At 37.6% G+C, this 19,624-nt stretch overlaps 1 protein-coding gene across 2 annotated transcripts in view; it reads left to right on the forward strand.

The window, feature by feature from the left end:
* Positions 1–1,747: 1,747 nt before the first annotated feature.
* The window catches only part of SYCP2 (synaptonemal complex protein 2), a 31,895-nt gene continuing 14,018 nt past the window's right edge, over positions 1,748–19,624 (forward strand). Inside the window, exons 1-20 of one of the 2 annotated variants that reach the window (XM_065032411.1) lie at positions 1,748–2,639; positions 3,740–3,784; positions 4,415–4,555; positions 4,795–4,923; positions 7,062–7,166; positions 7,807–7,831; positions 8,746–8,831; positions 9,633–9,721; positions 10,257–10,291; positions 10,882–11,024; positions 11,106–11,158; positions 12,187–12,232; positions 12,453–12,548; positions 12,982–13,042; positions 13,599–13,747; positions 16,230–16,304; positions 16,765–16,917; positions 17,359–17,458; positions 18,644–18,762; positions 19,493–19,588. In XM_065032411.1, coding sequence (XP_064888483.1) covers positions 3,761–3,784; positions 4,415–4,555; positions 4,795–4,923; positions 7,062–7,166; positions 7,807–7,831; positions 8,746–8,831; positions 9,633–9,721; positions 10,257–10,291; positions 10,882–11,024; positions 11,106–11,158; positions 12,187–12,232; positions 12,453–12,548; positions 12,982–13,042; positions 13,599–13,747; positions 16,230–16,304; positions 16,765–16,917; positions 17,359–17,458; positions 18,644–18,762; positions 19,493–19,588 — 1,725 coding nt within the window. In that variant the 5' untranslated portion in view covers positions 1,748–2,639; positions 3,740–3,760. Of the gene's footprint in view, positions 2,640–3,739; positions 3,785–4,414; positions 4,556–4,794; positions 4,924–4,992; positions 7,167–7,806; positions 7,832–8,745; positions 8,832–9,632; positions 9,722–10,256; positions 10,292–10,881; positions 11,025–11,105; positions 11,159–12,186; positions 12,233–12,452; positions 12,549–12,981; positions 13,043–13,598; positions 13,748–16,229; positions 16,305–16,764; positions 16,918–17,358; positions 17,459–18,643; positions 18,763–19,492; positions 19,589–19,624 lie in introns of those variants that run through there. The other variant, XM_065032410.1, reaches the window with a different exon arrangement.

The raw sequence follows: 19,624 nt of genomic DNA on the forward strand, positions 1-19,624 counted from the left end.
TTTCATTGCTGCTAGACATTTTGCTAGACATAATTAAAAAAGACATTTTACCAGATACTTTTTAATCGGTGTTAATAACTTCAACACTGCATTGTCAAAGTTGCTTGGGGGAAAGATGATTATTGCAAATCATGGTTTAAATACATAGGAATGTCTATATTATGCTAAATTGTTTGAGAATGTCAATGTCACTTTTTATTACAAAGTATACAGATTATATGTTATATGCATGTACATGCATTAATGAGACTGCTTTTAGAAAGCATGGTATCATAATGTCTTTATGACTCTTGGTTTTCCGTTATCTTATACTACTGATCTGAATAAGAACTCTCAGTTAATTGTCATAACTTTACCCACTAAAATAGAGCATTAAGTATCACCTGGAAATAAAAATGGCAAACATGATGTAGACTAAGCAGGAAAGCAGCAAAGGATTATGACGGTGGTCTTTGATTTTAACAAATCACTTGAAAACAATGTGAATTGGTTTTAGCCTAGAGAGTAGGGGGGTGTTTGGGGTGGTGTGCAAGGGTGTTTAAGAGCAGGACTGGCTTTTGCTCTGAACATCCAACCATCAGCTCTATTGTACAGGTAATTAGTTTTATTTCTAATACAGGCTTTGATTTTACATTTCATTTCAAAATCATCTCTTTTTTTTTATTTATTTATCTTAAAAAAATATATATAAATTCCAGTTTGTAGTATTAGTAACATGCTAACAGTCAATTGTAACTACACTCAATTTAGTGTATCAGCAGTGCTCAATACAATGTTATACGTACTTTACAACATTGCTGGGTAAAGACACAGAACAGCAAGTCTAAATGATTAGTCATTTGTCAACATGAGTCTAATGTTAGTACTGACTTCTGTCCTGATTTGGCTTTCTCCTTGTGATCTCAGATCTGCAACTATTTCAGCTGACACTTGATATTAAAACTGTTGGCATCAATGCTTCTGACCCTTCTCAGTTCTACATACAACTGCAGCTGTGCCAAAGACTGGTTATATTGACCAGCACAATGTTTTCCAGCACCTGAAATGAAGGTAAGTATTTCTGCTACTGTAGTGAAGAAAGGGTTCCCTGTGCATAGTGCTACTCTACCTTAAAGACAGTTTTGCTTCCATTTTCTCTAAATTTGTTCAGTGTAGTAGCCGTATGTGTGGCCAAAAAAAATTTCACTGCTTTTTCCAGACTGTTTATGCATAACTTGAGGAAAATTCTGCTTTCTGTTGACCTCTCTTCTGCTAAACCAAACAAAATAGACATTAGAGAATGAGAACTGAATACACAGTAGCCTCCCAGTCACTGTAGTGTACCAACTGCAGGAAGGAAAGTGCATGATCCACTTCTCCCGTACTTTATGGCTCAGTTTTCTTTTGCTATAGAATAAGGCTGTTTTCTTTACAAGATTTGAAAATCTGCGGATAGTGTAAGCCTCCATGTGTGCTAATGTGACTGGTAAGGGAATGCATCAAATGCAAATTAGCTTTTATTACTTCTGCTTCATACGATGAAAGCAGAATTCAGTTTTTATACAAAACTTCTAACGCTTCAGGTTCCTCACAGCAAGTTTTGTCCCTGGTAGTTTCTCAGTAAAGCAGCACTTGTGCAGATCTGCTTCAGATCACCCAGTGCCTTCTGATGAACGGACGTGACAGCAGCTGGTCCTGTGGTGAGTCCGGGCAGCTGAACGTGCCTCCCACAAAATGCTCGGCACTACTCACTCCTTTGGCATCAGCTCCTCGGTAGAAATAACTCCAATTCTCATACCGCTTGTCATTTTCTTGAATTATAGTGACATCTGGTGGTATTTTAAATACTTCCTGCACAGCTTTTCTTTTTGTAGTATTGACTTGTTTTCTTTCTTATTTTAGGTCATCGGTGTTATTTACAATTGCTGCAGGTGTATCTGCTGTGAAAGGTGACTCTTCTAGATGCTCCGCTATTGCTGTTTATTCTAGGTATGAACAGAGATGCTTCCTGATACTCCACTGGAATATGTGAGATTCATGATAAATATTATCACCTGTATGTGTGATACAGGTGATAGATACACAGTGGGGTAAACCCCACTTGGGAACTGTGGGATTTCATTTAAACGCATTACCCAGTTCCCCCTGTATATAAAGATCACAAACGTCTGCAGAAGCCCTTTATCAACAATGGGTTTGTATCCAAGTTTCTTTATCTCTTCTACCTACTTGGGCACTTGCTGGTAGCAAAACTGTTTCTGAATTAAGCATAGAAATTAATTACACTGGTTTAGCAAACTTACGCCCAGTAACTCGTCTACACTATACACTGACATTTGTGCTTCTCCTCCTGTTCTTACGTCGCCCTAATGCCGTGACCGCAGCGGTTCCCGCTGGAGAAACACTCGGGAGCGGCTCGGTGAGCACCAGCACGACGGACGAGCTGGGGCGGGAGCTAGCGGCGCCGGCAAACTCATTGGACCGCGTGACGCCCTGGCGAGCAGTGATTGGTTAGAAGCTGCCGGCGCTGGGAGTGATTGGCCGGCGGGAACTGGCGCTTTTTCCTGCCCCGGCGGTGAGGTGAGGGACGCCATGTTGTGAGGCGTCTCTGCTGCTGGGCGGTGTGGTGCTCTCTCGGCCAAGCGCATCCCGCTTTTCTTGTCAGTAACAAATTTATTGGGGGAAATGGCAGTGGTTCCCTGTGTTTGGAGGGTAGAGGTCTCAGTCCCTTGTCGATAAGGAGGCAGCTGGAAGGGGTTTATATTTTCTTATTTGGCTTGTCTGGCCAGGCAGGAGACCAGAGACCTGTGAGGTGATAGTGAAGACTTCAAATTAGGCTGTTGCGTCCTTGTATTGGGGGGGAGGGATGGACAACAAACCAACCAAAACCCACGCACACCCTGTATTGTATTTGTTATATCTATATATCTATATCTATATATATCTATATATCTATATCTATATCTGTTTAGGAGTACAGAGGTGACTCGTGTTGCCGGTTGCTTGTTCTACAGCAGTCGTTCCCTATTTTCAATCATAATTTCCCTTTGCTTTGTTTAATTCTAGGTAATTTCTGGGATAGGGAGACTGAAACTGAACATGGTGAATGAGTTGATGTAGATTGATTTATGCCAAGCATGCAAAAGTTTGCTGTTTGTTTCCATGTGAACTCTCAAAGAAAAATACTTGCATCTGCTCTTGAGTATTAAGGCAATGTTTTCAGAAAACAATAAATTTTGAGATCTTGCTTTTTGGGGCTAATACTAATCTCAGCCCATCACTGTATGTATCATTAAGATGGCTTTTCCCCCTGCATGTGTTTATCACATTCTTTTTGAACAATTTAACCTGCCTTTTTATAAAAAGGCTCTTCTGGAGTTCTACTATTCCTTTAAAAGTCCCTTCCAACTCAAACTATTCTATGATTCTATTGTTTACCTATTTTGAATAACCCAATGTTGACCATATAACTGGCCGTTTTCATGCTCTTGGTGAGAAATGCTGAGAGGCCACTGCAGGACTTGCTGTTCCTCCATTGCCAAACATGATAATTTCTTCCACTCCTAATTTAAACAATTGTTTATCCATTTAGGGAAGTTGTATTATATTCCCAGTTAGTTTAATTTCTTAAATAGTATTTATACAACAAACTTTGGAACTTGTATGTTGAGTAATTACCGATATGCTTGCAAAACCTGTTTGAAGCCTATGTCAGTGAATTGTGTTTTGGTCAAGTGATGATTGTTTTGTTCTTATGCAGCCGAATAGATGAATTGCAAAAATGGCAGCCAGGAATGAGATGCAGGTATGTGTTTATAGACCAGAGTATCAGTGTTGATTGTTTAATTACTAGCTTAAAGCAATTCTGCTGATCCTTCATTAGAAGTGAAGTTTGCAGCTTGGCAAAGAATGTGATAGGAAGAAATTTTCCTTTGGCATAGGTTAGTACTAAGTAACTGGATAGAAAGCAAGAGGAATTGTTATTGATGAAAATAAATCACGTGCATTGTATCATTGAGGTAATACTTAAGATCAAAATGTTGAAATCTGGTTATAATTGATCTAGAAAGAATAAAGTGGCAAAACAATTGAGGGAGGCAGTAGTCACCCAATATGTTAATATCTTTTACAATGGATAACTAAGAAATGCAAAATATTAAATGTACTGAAGGAGGGCTATTAAGGCAATAAGCACTTATGTAAGCATTTATTTCTAATATGAGGAAAGAAAAAACATCCAGCTAAGGAAACCTAGCAAATCATTTAAAATGCAGTGCATAAGTATTTGCATGATTAATGTATTAGATGTGGTGTTCTGTACTTCAGGTTTTACATTTAATGATTTTGTGATTCAGAATATTTGCTTAGAATGCAACAGATGATTGTGTAAAATCTATGTTAATTCTTAACAGTTGCTCTATTTTCTTGTCAACAGTTTGAAAAGTTAATCGATGAAGTTGCAAAAAAAAAGGATTTCCAATTGTTAGAACAATTTCTGGCAACAGAAGACTGTGAAAATGTCTCTCACAAATGCAGCAAACAGTTTGTCAACAAATTAGACAAGCTTCTGAGTCGGGTAAGGTAATCCCTATGTCAGAATCATCTTTACTGTCATTGTAATAGTCTGAAAAAGTTGGGGTTTTTCCATTTGGCTTGGTTAATAGCAGCAGTTGATCTGAAAAACTGAAATGAAGTTTAAGAATGAAATCTCTACTTGAAGCTGCAATTAAGTGGCTTTCGAGAACAAAAAGGCATCTGGTTAATTGAATACAGGTTCTTCTTGAACTAATCCTTGTGTTACAATTTCAATTTCAGGAATTTGACAAACGTGAAGTCAAAAGCATTTCCACTTTACTAAATTCTATTCAGAAATATGGGAAAAAAGTCAGCATAGCAGGAGAAGATGGGCTCCCAGCAATGATGAAATACGGTCTTATTGAAAGGATAAGTAAAACTATAAAGCATATGAGAACTTCTGAAAAAAAAAATTAAAAACTAATAAAGCATGCATAAGTAATGCTTCAGTGCTGAACAGCTTAGTGTTCACTTTGTTCCTCAATTGTTTCTCAATTAGGAATTTCTTACAACTTTTGAACAAACATCATTCAGATTTAAATGTTCTTGGACAAGGTTTCGCAAATTATGCAATATGTAATTAATTTAGATAGGCTTACAGCAATTATAACAATATGATGTCTCTTGATGTGAGCTTGCTATACGGCTTTTGACTCAGGAATTGGAATTTGCTGGTGCAATTAAATTACTTTTTGTTCATAGTCGCAACAGCAACATTGTACCTGTTCTTTGAACAGCTCTTTTATCTGTGATGGCAGTTGAAAAGTAGGTCCCTAATTTTTGTGTTAGAAAGTCAGCTGCAGAAATTACTTGGATTAGTTTGAAATTGCCTCCGTTTGTTCAGTATGAGTGAAGAATTTCAGGCTGGGGCTAAAGTATGTTCAGCAGACTGGTAACTTTGCCGCTCTTGTTTTAATCTTTGTAACTCAAAGGAGGATGGGCTTGTAGCTGGGCTTGCATCAGTGGGACAGCACTCTAGAGTTGATGAAGGCTGGGAGGCCTTCCATACACCTAGGGTAAAATCAGTGTGCTCGGCTTGTTCTCTGAGATGCCTGTACACCAATGCACATAGCATGGAAAATAAGCAGGAGGAGTTAGAAACCTGTGTTTGGGCAGGAGATTATGACCTGGTGGCAATTATGGAGACATGGTGGGACAGCACACACAACTGGAATGTGGTCATGGGTGGCTATGTCCTTTTCAGGAAAGACAGGCCAGCCCAGGCGTGGTGATGGAGTTGCTTTTTACGTGAGAGAGCGAGTACAGTGTATTGAGTATTCTCCAGGCACGGATGAGGGGCAAGTTGAGAGTCTATGGGTGAGAATTAAGGGGCAGGCTGGCAGGGGAGATACTGTTGTGGATGTCTATTATAGGCTACCAGATCAGGGTGAAGAAGTTGATGAGGCCTTCTACAGACAGCTGAGAGCAGCCTCGCAGTCACAGGCTCTGGTTGTTATGGGGGATTTTAACTTCCCTGATGTTTGCTGGAAGGACTACTTGGCCAGCCAGCCACAGTTTAGGAGGTTCCTCCAGTGCCTTGATAATAACTTTCTGATACAGAGGGTGGAGGAGCCGACTAGAAGAGGTGCACTGCTGGACCTCATCCTCACTAACAAGGAGGGTCTGGTTGAAGCTGTGAAGGTTGAGGGCTGCCTTGGTTGCAGCAATCATGAGATGGTGGAGCTCAGGATCTCGTGTGACAGGAACAGAATAGCAAGCAGAATTGCAACCATGGACGTCAGCAGGGCAAACTTTGGCCTTTTCAAGCAATTGCTAGGGGAAATCCCATGGGCAAGGCTGCTTGAAGGTAAAGGGGCCCAAGATAGTTAGTGTTCAGGGACTGTTTCTGCCGGGCACAAGATCAGAGCATCCCGACATGTAGGAAGTCAAGGAAGGGAGCCAGAAGACCTGCGTTGTTAAACAGGGAGCTCCTGCTTAAGCTTAAGTGGAAGAGGAGAGTTTATAGATCATGGAAGGCGGGGCTGGCCACTTGGGAAGAATATAAGGCTGTTGTCAGAGGGTGTAGGGAGGCAACTAGGAAAGCTAAGGCCTCCTTAGAATTAAACCTGGCAAGAGGGGTCAAGGACAACAGAAAGAGCTTTTTCCAATATGTGGCAGGTAAAAATAACAGCAGAGGCAATGTAGGCCCACTGATGAACGAGATGGGTGCCCTGGTGACAGAAGATACAGAGAAGGGAGAGTTACTGAATGCCTTCTTTGTCTCTGTGTACTCTGCCGGAGGCTGTCCTGAGGAGCCCTGTACTCCTGAGACACCAGAGGAAGGCAGGAAAATGGAGGAGTTTGCCTCGGTTGATGAGGACTGGGTTAGGGAGCAGTTAGGCAACCTGGACATCCATAAATCCATTGGTCCAGATGGGATGCACCCATGGGTGCTGAGGGAGCTGGCTGAGGTCATTGCTGGACCACTCTTTGTATATTTTTACTTAAGTATAGCACAAACTATAGTCCTTTTTCATGCTATTAAAATAAATTTATTTTCCCTTTACATGGTTAGTTGGTTTGAGAAGGTGAAAGGAATTTTGGTCCTTGGAGGAAGTGGAAAGAATGAAATGCTTACAAGTCTGGCTGAAGATTTCTTCAACATGTTGCTGGTAAAATATACTGATAATAAAATACATAGTGTGTATTTGTGAAAATAATTATTACTAGTCTAGCAACACAATTAGTTTTTAATGGGTCTAGACCCATTAAAAATCCAGTGTGTATTTGTGAAAATAATTATTACTAGTCTAGCAACACACAAACTTTAAAATATGTTTCTATTTAATAACCTTATAAAATGAATGTTACAATGATTTCTGAAATAGATTATTAGGTTTTTAGATAAATAGTTTGCCTGTATTCATACTTGTTTTCTGTTCATGAAATGAAATTTTTTAGAAAAGACAATGTAAGTGTTCAATGAACAAAAAAAGTCTCATCTTGGTCTAATTTTGCTTGCATATATTTTTGGTATGCTAATCCCAGGACCCAAAGTTTATAAGATCTGTAAGTTTTCTGTTAATCAAATTTGTTGTCATTGAGGAAATATTTTCCATAAATTTAACTGAAATATAATTTTATAAAACCACACTTGATATTAGAATAAACTCTTATGTTCTGCATGAAGGGTGAAATAATTTTAAAATGCTGAGTGTATTTTGTTTACTTGCTTTAGGTACATTTTACTTGATTTTTATGTTGTAACATTTAGTATCAAAATTATGTGTTTTCTTTTGGATTTTATTTTAGGCTGTATGTGATAGCAGACCAGAAGGTGAGCTTGAATAAAGCGTATGCTAAACATGATAGTTCAAGTGTTCGGAGAGATGCTGAAGTGTTGAAATGACTCTTAGTACTTGTGGAACCATCTTGAGGCAATGTAGTTGTGAGAAGATGTAATGAGGGCGATACAAAGTTTCTTGATCTAATGTAAATGTGCCACCAGATCTACATGCTTCAGAACCCTTCAGAAAAGGGTTTTATCCTCAAGAGGGCTGTTCTGCACACAAACGGCTGCATTACTCATTCATGTGAAAAAGGCTTGAGTGTCAACTGTAACTTTGATTGTATAATTTGAGGTTTCCCCACTGACAGATTTCCTTGTAACTTGCTGATGTCAGTAGTAAAAAAGCAGAATAGCCTTCTCAGAAATGGCACCTGAACCAAGGGTTTTCCTAAAACGTGTGTTGTTTCTAAACCACTGTCATAGCTCAGCATAGCACAGTACTTATTTATTGACCTTGTTGTAACAAATATCACACTGCTCTTACTTTTCAGTGTAGCACTAGGGAGAAATTCACTACGGACCATTACAGTGCCACGATCAAAATGAGAGATACATTTCTGTGTTCCTGGGAAGATAAAATTCCAGGGTCTGAATTATATGTAGGGGAACTAAGTTATAGAATTGATCCAATTACATCTTAAAAATAATAATCTCATGCCAGGGGACTTCTGCAGTGATGCACAGGAATAGAAACGTCATAAAAAAACATATTTACTAGAAACTGAAGTAACTATTCTGTCTTGCATTCAACCACGAAGCTTAAGGTGTTAGTTGTTAAATATTTCCTATGTGGAAAGGAAGGCATCCTGTGTTTTATTTCCAAGTGGAAATGAATGTTTTTCCAAACGCTGATGACAGGGCACTCTAGAAACTCTTTAAATTATTTTTTTCCTGTTCATTAGGTAAAATGCAAATACTAGAAAACTTTGTTCTGAGAACATGTACCCTTATCGCTGATGTGAGAATTAGTATTTATGTTCAGCAGGAGGTAAATGTGCTTCTTTCTAAGTAACAGTTTTCTGGTTAGTGTTTTAATAGACTTTGTGAAGATAGTAACATTATTGTGCAGATGCTACAAGAACAGAGAATGTTGTAGTGTTCTAGTATCGGATGATTTAATGTTTCTCTGGGAATGTTTGTTGTTAATATGGTGGGGTTGTTTGGGGTTTTTTATATTTGTTTTTCAGATTACTGACGTATAATTTTTGGTGAGAAAGCTGTATAGAAGCGTAGGGAATAATATGCTCTATTACAACCGCTATACATTGGATTAAGATTGTTGGTTGTAAATTCTTTAGATACTTGCAGGAAATGTGTATACCTTCTAGTATACTGCAAATTTCTCAGATTTATTCTAGTGATCTCAGGTTGTCAGTTTTTTTTTTTTCCTTTTTAAAAAAGGAAAAGTTACAAAAAATCTTTTGTAAAGGCTGCAGCCCTTAAATTTGCTCTTAATGCAGATCTAAAGCAGACTAGATCAGCAATGAACTGCATCAGAGCTCTAGCTTTGAAAGCTTTTAAAATATATTTAAATCTGCAAATAAGACACATAACCCTTTAAGAACTGATGTTCACATTAAAGCTAGTGTAATTTATTGAAATTGAGGTAGTTATTTTAAGAAATATCATTTAAGGCCAGATTAGAACTCATTGTCTTTTCTTGTTTGGAATTATTTAAGCATAATAATTTCGTCAGTGATGTGAAATGTATTACAAGGGGCCAAAAGAAGAGTAACTTAAACAACTTATTTTATATTTAGTCTTACTCCCTTTTTTCCACTCTTCTTAGGTAGTAAGAAAACTTAATTTAATGCTTGAAAACACACCTCGAGATGCCAGGAAAAAGCTATTTTCTACGAAGGAAATGTCTCTTGTCATGTAAATAATCTTTAGTATAATTTTTGCATAGCTGGGAAGGCAGTTTTTACTAAGGCTGTTTACAATGCATGTGGATTGCTCCCTCTTTAATTTTTGCATTCGCTATTGTGTTGCCAGTGGTAGTGGCTGTGGGCATGTATTCTCATGTGTTGTTCTCCACTATGAGCCTAAATGTACCTCTCTCCCAGTCTGGGTTAGGTGGCTTCTCCTCCCAGTTGTCTTAAAATAATTAAACTCTTAATTATGTCTGTAAAGCACAGTGAATCAGTCACTGAAGTACAAGCTGTTCACGTTGGGAATTTTTTTTACAGCATTTCAAGAAATTAATAGAATAAAAATTATATATATCAGGTGATTCACTTCCCCAGTAGTACTTTCAGATGTCTGTCCTTAGCATAACAGACTTAACCTTTTGGAGTCTTAATAGTTTAGTGCTAGCAGGGTTTCATCTCACACATTAAAAACTTGTAATTTAAGAAACGTCTATGCTTTGTGTTGCTGTTATATTTTGATGAAATATTGCTTTGCTTGGCAGGAGTGACATGGGGAGGAGAATTTTGGATGCTGGAGGTGAGCATGTGACTTAATAAACAATTTAGTGTGGAGCTTCTTAAAAATTACATGCAGACCCGTTAAAAATCCACATAAGACATTTAGAAGCTGCAGAATCTTGCGATTACAGTTCTCTGAAAAATATAAATACTGCATGAAAGCAATCTGCAAACTGGAATGTTGCAGATGTGTGCAGTGTGTAGCTCACTTCTTGAAGTTTTCAGTCCTTTTCTTCTCTAGAATATGTTTTAAAATAGCAAAAGCTCATAAAGAAGTCAGTCTTTGAGGACAGTGAACTGCCAGCCACGGTTAATAGTGCTATAACTTCTCTCAGTTCAGACTGGTGAAAGTTGTAAACTTCTTACCTCTTGCTTGTGTGCCAAGTGTTGCTTTGACATTCCTTGAAAGTTCGGTTGAAATTTCATTTTGAAACATAAGCTGTTTAGTCATCCTTAGTTCTTTATGTATCCTTTATGGGTTTTGTATTTGGATATAATGTGATAAATAATATGAAACACACTTATACCAGTTTCCTACGTAATAACTTTTTTTTTTCACATCAGTAGTATCTTTAAAACTACTGTTCATGAAAATGTCTTGTGCTGTAGACTATGACCTGCAAGTAGCCATTACGGAAGCTTTATGCAGAATGATATCAGAGAAACAGAGACGAGAACTGGCATGCCAGTGGTTTTCCATGGAGTTTGTGTCCAATGCATTTAAGGAAATTAAAGACTCTGAGTTTGAAACAGTAAGTTGTGTGTTAAAAAGTATTTCCAGGGAGGTAAACTTTTGGTTTACAAATCTTTAAGAAATTTCTATGTTTTAATAGGATTGCAGAAAATTTCTTAACCAGGTGAATGGAATGCTTGGATACAAAAGAAGGTAAAACCTTTTCTTTTTTCTTTTTTTTTTTTTTTTTTTCTTTTTAAAGCTAATATTATTTTTCTCTTTGGATTTTATGGCCGTTCACTGGGATTAACCTTGGTATCACAAAAACTGTTTAGGGGAAGCTCTGAATTAAAATAACACAAGCAAATAAGACTGAAATTTAGTAGTTCCTTGACTTTACACCACACCAGAGTTAAGATATGTTTTTTTAAAATAGTAAAGAAATGGAATGACATCTTTTGGCACACTATCACCGATACTGTTGTCTTCACCAAGATGTTAATTTCATGTAATTCCCGTATTTGGAAAAAAGACAAACAGAATGTATGTTTCAGGTTATCAGATAACAGCTTGAAGAAACTGTTCACTAAATAAAGAACATTCATTTGAAAAGATTCTTGAACAATATAAAGCATGTGCTACACTTTCTTTAATAAATGTTTATAAGGAACTAGTTTTTATGTTCTATTTAGCGCTGTTGCAAAATCCTGAGATTCTCATTAGTTCAATGAACACCACCTAACAACAGCCAGTAATCTGTTGGAATGTATTCCTTTATTTATTGATTTAGGATATTTACATTGAGATAATGATCAATGAGAATATCTACTAGAGAAATGGGGCACAAAAAAGAAGAGAAAATAAGAGCTTTTTTCTTATCAATATGGTCACATGCTCTGCGTGTTACTTTTCTACATCATGACAGCGAAAAGATTGTCTGATGTGTCTATGTCAGGTGTATATTCAGTTTGAATATCATTCTTAAAATATCAGCATACAAGCTAGAAGTATGGAGCGTAGTAACAAGAGGTCTAGGTCCACTGCTTTAATTGTGAGGATATCTGAAATTTCATGTTATCTGCTTTGGGGAAGAAGTGTAGTCAAGTGACTGCTCTGTTGATTGCTGTGATCCCTTTGTCTCCAAAGGAAACAAGTTTTGTGCTGAAAACACGATCCAGTTGCTGTGTTCAGATTTGCAAAATTCAATTTAGGATACTTGACAAAATATTCTTTCATTACAGGGTTTTTACATATCCGTGTTTATCAGCAGCTCTTGATAGATATGAGGTAAGTTACAGGATTAATCATATATCCACATATTTTCATTCATGCAGCTGAAGAATTTCTTTGCCTTCTGGTTAAGAAAAAAATAAGGATGAAGTAAGAAATTTTCTTTTTTCATGAGTATACAGCTGTGCATGGATTTCTAAGTTTGTCAGACTGTAACACAAAGCCTGGTAGATGGAATAAATCATTGCTTTCAGTTCCTTTTTTTTTTTTTTTTTAGCTACAGATACCATTGGATGAAAATCTTGAAGAATTTTGGATTGATTTCAATGTTGGTAGCAGAAGCATATCTTTCTATGTGGCAGCAGAGGATGCAGTAAGCTAATTTTTGTCTGTCATACCAGATTGTCCTGAGGGAGTAGATACAATTTTCAAGTGTATCTGTGGAAGTTATATGTGCATCTATAGTGTGAAGGGGGAAAAATTGTAATCGAGATTTGCTGTACATATTTAGATCAAATCATTTCAATGTAACAACTTTCTAATACTGTTTGTGAGCAGTTTAGCATAGGCATAGGTCAACAAGAAGCCATTTACAAAATTCCAGTTATGATTCTTGTAGATGAGTCTCACTTGTTCAGATTAATCTCTCTACCGAAGCTCTTCTGAAATATCCTTTGTTGTTATAAATGAAGCGTATGTCCCTTGTCGCGCCTTGTAAGAGGGGATTTAAAAGGTGAAAATCACTTCATTTAATTGAGGTATGATGCTTTTCTATTTTTAAAAAAATCTGTATTTTTTCATATAAGGATCATCAGTGGGAAACAGTCATTATACCAGAAGAAGAGGTAGAGTTGTACAGCCTTGAAGGTATTGGCACTCAAAAATGTGACCTTTTGTTACACACTAACTTGCATTTTCAAATTGATTAATCTTAAAGTGCTGACCCAGTTCTCAGCAAAGCAAAATTCCTACTTAAAGTATTGTAGGTACTGTTTTTATCAGGACTAAAATTGTCGTGCAGTCACATTTGCATTTTAGGCATGCAGGTGTGACTTTATTAAAATACTTTCAAAATAATGTCTTATAGTTCCTTCAATGCAAACTATGGCATAAGACAATGACATTTAATAATGTTCCTATTAAACTAGTTTGAATAGTTTCATAAATATCTATGATTTGCATCTGTAGTAAAGAACCTTCAAAGGAAATTCTACAGGCTAATAGACAGAAGTAGTATTTCTAAAAGATGGAATCTTGAATTGTTTCACTAATAAAATTTATTGTAGGTTACAGTGAAATAAATAAAATGTACATCTTAATAGCTGAACTGAAGAATACAAATAAGTTTCATATATTAACAAGCATTCTATGGGGTGGTGTTAAATTGTAATAAAGCTACTCTTCACATTTTGATTTTGCACAGAAAAAGATTCGAAGAAATTATTAACAATAGATCTAAAAAGCCCAATGAATGTGGGTACTCAAGAAGGAGAGAAAATTTTTTTATATTTTGATTCTATCTTGGAAATCAAAGATGTAACGGGAAAGATTTATGGATTAAGTAAATGTAAGGTAAGATTTAAACACATTATCAAATAGTTTTTGTTTGATTCAAAATAATTGTCTCACTGCCTTATAAATGTTGTAATAGCTGTGATTATTGTTATCTATTTATACCAAGAGTTTCTGTTAAGATCACAACAGAATAGCATTTCTTCCATAATATGTTAAGCTTTGGTAAAGATGCCTAATAAGATTTAAAATTAATTACAACCAAAATTAACTGGCTAGAAAGAGTTTATAGATCATGGAAGGAGGGGCTGGCCGCTTGGGAAGAATATAAGGCTGTTGTCAGAGAGTGGAGGGAGGCAACTAGGAAAGCTAAGGCCTCCTTAGAATTAAACCTGGTGAGAGGGGTCAAGGACAACAGAAAGAGCTTTTTCAAATACGTGGCAGATAAAAATAATAGCAGACGCAATGTAGGCCCACTGATGAACGAGGTGGGTGCCCTGGTGACAGAAGATACAGAGAAGGGAGAGTTACTGAATGCTTTCTTTGTCTCTGTCTACTCTGCTGGAGGCTGTCCTGAGGAGCCCCATTCTGCTGAGGCCCCAGAGGAAGTCAGGAAAATGGAGGAGTTTGCCTCGGTTGATGAGGGCTGGGTTAGGGAGCAGTTAGGCAACCTGGACATCCATAAATCCGTGGGTGCTGAGGGAGCTGGCTGAGGTCATTGCTGGACCATTCTCCATCATCTTTGCCAAGTCTTGGGAAATGGGAGAAGTGCCTGAGGAGTGAAGGAAAGCAAATGTCGCTCCAGTCTTCAAAAAGGGCAAGAAGGAGGACCCGGGTAACTATAGACTGGTCAGCCTCACCTCCATCCCTGGGAAACTGATGGAACGACTTATCCTTGGTGCCATCTCAAGGCATATCAGGGATAAGAGGGTCATTAGAGACAGTCAACATGGCTTCACCAAGGGGAAGTCACGCTTGACCAACCTCATTGACTTTTGTGAGGACATAACAAGGTGGATGGATGATGGCAGAGCAGTGGATGTGGTCTACCTTGACTTCAGTAAAGCATTTGACACAGTCTCCCATAGCATCCTTACACCTAAACTGAGGTAGTGTGGTTTGGATGATGGGTAGTGAGGTGGACTGTGAACTGGCTGAAGGGAAGAGGCCAGAGAGTCGTGGTCAATGGGGCAGAGTCCAGTTGGAGGCCTGTATCTAGTGCAGTGCCTCGGGCATCAGTACTGGGACTGGTATTATTCCATATACTCATCAATGATTTGGATGAGGGAATAGAGTGTACTATCAGCAAGTTTGCTGATGACACCAAGCTGGGAGGAGTGGCTGACACGCCAGAAGGCTGTGCTGCCATCCAGAGACCTGGACAGGCTGGAGAGTTGGGCAGGGAATAATGTAATGAAATATAACAAGGGAAAGTGTAGAGTCTTGTATCTGGGTAGGAACAGCCCCAGGTTCCAGTATAAGTTGGGGAATGACGTATTAGAGAGCAACGTAGGGAAAAGGGACCTGGGAGTCCTGGTGGACAACAGGATGACCATGAGCCAGCACTGTGCTCTTGTGGCCAGGAAGGCCAATGGCATCCTGGGGTGTATTAGAAGGGGGGTGGTTAGTAGGTCAGAGAGGTTCTCCTTCCCCTCTACCCTGCCTTGGTGAGACCACATCTGGAATATTGTGTCCAGTTCCAGAAGGACAAGGAACTGCTGGAGAGAGTCCAGCACAGGGTAACAAAGATGCTGAAGGGAGTGGAGCATCTCCCGTGTGAGGAAAGGCTGAGGGAGCTGGGGCTCTTTAGCTTGGAGGAGACTGAGGGGTGACCTCATTAATGTTTACAAATATATAAAGGGTGAGTGTCATGAGGATGGAGCCAGGCTCTTCTCAGTGACAACCAATGATAGGACAAGGGGTAATGGGTTCAAACTGGAACACAAGAGGTTCCACTTAAATTTGAGAAGAAACTTCTTCTCAGTAAGGGTCACAGAACACTGGAACATGCCGCCCAGAAGGGTTGTGGAGTCTCCTACTCTGGAGACATTCAAAACCTGCCTGGACACCTTCCTGTGTAACCTCACCTGGGTGTTCCTGCTCTGGGAGGGGGATTGGACTGGATGATCTTTCGAGGTCCCTTCCAATCCCTAACACTGTAATTCTGTGATAGCTTAATGTCAAGTTTTGCATATGTAATTTTCCAGAAATACAAGAGCTGGATGCTGACAATTATTAAGTCTTTCAGAATGATTCATCAGCTATCCCATTTTGCTGTACATGGACCACTCTTATGAATTTACTCATTTAGTAAAAAAATTTTAGCAAGCTGTAGCTTATTCCTTACTGCTTGTAACAAACTGCTTTGCTCCAAACTCTGAATGACTGAGAAACTCATGAGGAGTGTAACTGGTATGAGCTTGTAGAATCTATTTTCCCTTATAACCTGATTTCAGACACTTAGGATCTCTGACTTTCTGTTTCTTGTTTTAAAAAAATGAGCAAAGTGTATATTTTACATAGATGGTTACTCATTTTGTAGGGCTTTAGTAAGAAGCAGTCTTCATCAGTTGCCAAAACAACTGTACATGTCGTCTTTGATGAAAGCGGATCACAGGTATTTTACTTTAGTGTGCTGAGGTGGTTGTTTTCTTTTTAATGTATAATCTGGTAATTATTTGTTCATGATCATTCACCATAAAACAAGGACTTCTAAAATGCCAATATGTAAAGATAACTCTAAAACCAGTTAAGTGATTTCTAGTACAGCATGTATGTATTGTATATTTGGGTAGAAAATGGTATTAATATCCAAATCATAGAATACTTCAGACAAATATACACAGGGGAAGTTCTTTTCTGTGAATTGTGATTTGGTAACCCATGCTTGTTAGTGAAAATAACAGGTAGAATGCTTTTCAAACTAGAAGTACATGAGCTCTGCAGTTTATAAGAATCTACAGGAAGAAATGTGTTACTTAGGATGAAGAAGTTGCTCTGTGTGTATTTTATAAAATATTTGGATTTTATTATGTTTTGTATTTCTCCATTTTTTTTAAATCCAAAATATTATATAGGTTCTAGTACCAGAAAGCCAGTTGTCACCATGTTTGGAAGAAAAATCTGAAGAGGAGAAACTCCCCAAGTACAAAACCCAACAACTTCCTGGAACTTTGAGGACTCCGAATAAAAATAACAATCAAGAAAAAAGCAGAGATGGCTCCTCCAAGGTTAGTAGGATTATCAAAACAGAAAAGAGCACATCAAAAAGACAGTTCAGTTTAAATATTTATCATAATTTATAGTATACAACCTCTGTTATTTTGCAGTTGAAATATAATTAATAATAATCTTGGGAATCATCTTGATTACTTCGATTGTTAACAAGGGAGAGAATTTGTCTGTGCTTTATTGAGTAAATTTAGAAAACAACAGTCACTGATCTCTGTTTAAAAACAGTAGTTTTAAGTGTAATGTAATTAAAGTATTTCAGTGCACTTTCTCTAAAAAGGAAACTGCATAAGAATCACAGTACATTGATGTGTGCAGCAATAGCAATTGATGTTCCAATTATAGAAAGTGTTAAAAGCATCTAAAAAATAATTTTCTAAAGTCTTGTGTTGTCATTCTTAAATCTGTGTGTGATGGTCAACTCTTTTCTGTTCCTCCAGAAAACTAGATCTTGTAAAAGGAAAGTGTCTGAAGCATCCGTACTTATTCCTGGAACCACAAGATTTTCCACAAGGAGTCCACTTGAATTTATTAGCACATGTAAGTGTACAAGTACTTTCAGGGTAAAAATATGTTATAAATCATCTTTTAAATACAAGCATGAACTGTGATCCTTTGCAGAGGTGGAAATGAAAACTAGACTTTATAACATCTCCTTAGCAGGTGCTTTAAACTTGACATTTTTAAACTAGGTCATAGACATGATGCAGGATAGTAGCTGCGTGTGCATTCCAAACAGGTGAAGGCCACGTATTGGTTTTACTGCTACTGTCAGTCAGCTGGTTGTGCTGCAGCAAGCTGAGAAGTCAGCAATTGATTAGAAATCCTAAAACATATGTGTTTTATCATGTCCTTAAATCTCTTGGTTTAAAGAATTCTCAGTAGTTTGTGCCTTTATAGCAGTTGCAGTGGAAAATCAGCTTTCTCTGACGTGTACGGCTGTCACTTGCATTTTACATCTAGAACCTGCATGTGTTTCTTCAAGGGGAAGTTGATGAGGTGGCTGGTGAGCAAGGCGGGATCCATTGAAAGTTTGAGTCACAGGTCCAGTGCTACTGATGCTTACATCAGAAGTGCTTCTTAGAGACTTTATCACAAATAGGAGTCATAATTTTCCTCCTAATGGTCTTACCATAACAGATACTTAATACTTTCTGCAAGGGAAAGATTTGTAAGACAATGACCAGCAGAGATTGGAGATACAACTAGTGGCAGAGCAGCATGACTAACAAACTTATTTTTTTTTTACTTTAACTGTCCCAAGTGCATCAGTAGCCTCAGTTATGTATATCCATGTATGGTGTAGAAATCAGGAGTAACAGAGGCTAGAAAAGAAAGCATTTTCAAATTAGGATGGAACAAGATGAAAACTTTTCTAACTTTTTTATTTGGAACTTAATGACACAGTGTATTCCAGCAAAAATACATTACGGCGAAATCTTTAAATAGGTGACCAACTCTTTTCTCCAGAGTCAGGCTGTAAAAAGCATTGCTTGCCTCCAGACATCCACAGTCTCTGGGCTTGTTAACCTCCATGTCACTTAATTGAAATCAGTAGAATTACAGAATGTACATAATGAGTTGATATAAAGACTAGTCAGCTTTCCTACAGTTTATGGAATAGATGTGATCATAGGCAAGACCCCTCCTATTTTTTCACAGACAGCACAGTAATTGTAATAGCAGAAACGGTAGAATTCTAACAGGTCTGTGGTTTGTTTTCAGCCACTCCGTTTAAAGGGCGATTTAAATTACCATTGGAAATGATGAGCTCTGCTGAAAGGTCTAACAATAATGCAGTAAATGAGACCAGAACAAAGAATTTCTATCAAGAACCTACTGGAGTATGCATGTCATTTGTAGCTAAGTCTTTTATTTAAAAGTAACATTGATTTCTAATTTGTTCCTAATTCATATTTTAAAGAGCTGGGGTTTTGCAGTCAGCAACTCATTTTAGAAAATAGTGTGTTTTACTTTATTGCATAATGTCATCTTGTCCTCTGAATTTCAGGATTAATATAAGTTCAGACTGCACTGTTACAAAATAAGCCAAGATTTGCATTCAGTCACCAGTTCTGACCCTAGGGTTAACTCATGACCATTCTTCCTTTGTCTGTAATATGAGAACAGTGTATGCGCTGAATCTCAAATTAATTGTGCGGTGTTTGAAATACTCTTAAATATGTTCAGCTGTAGTTGTCCAATGTTAATATCGTCAGGTTATAGCATTTATAGCATTGGCTTTAGTGTATTTGGGATTAGGCATTCACTAAAATCAACCAAAACTACGTAACTTGTCACTGAACTGCTGTTTGAGTGTATGTATTTTGTTCCAGTTGAACAAAGATTTCAAAGTAACATTTCTGTTTTATTCGTGGTACTAAATGTCTTTCTGGGTCAGATTCAGACCAAATCCCAGACTGTGGGATTCTGAAGCATCTTTTTGCTTTAGAAAAAGGCTTTAATATATAGAATGTGTAGTTTAGAATATTACAAGCATTACTTTCTAGGAGAATTTTACTTATTTTGTCTTTATGGATTGTAATTGTCAGTGTTACTTCTTATGCTTTTTAGAGTGGCCAAAGATGTAAACAAGGCAATGAACTCTGTGAAACAGAGCAGAAGATCAGGAAGTCAAATAATAGAAAAGAGACAAAACTACCTGAAAAGGTACTGTAATCTCCTTCTGTCATATGAAAAAATAAT

The sequence above is a fragment of the Columba livia genome, chromosome 16 (assembly GCF_036013475.1).
Source record: "Columba livia isolate bColLiv1 breed racing homer chromosome 16, bColLiv1.pat.W.v2, whole genome shotgun sequence".
In the NCBI taxonomy this organism is placed as follows: Eukaryota; Metazoa; Chordata; class Aves; order Columbiformes; family Columbidae; genus Columba; species Columba livia.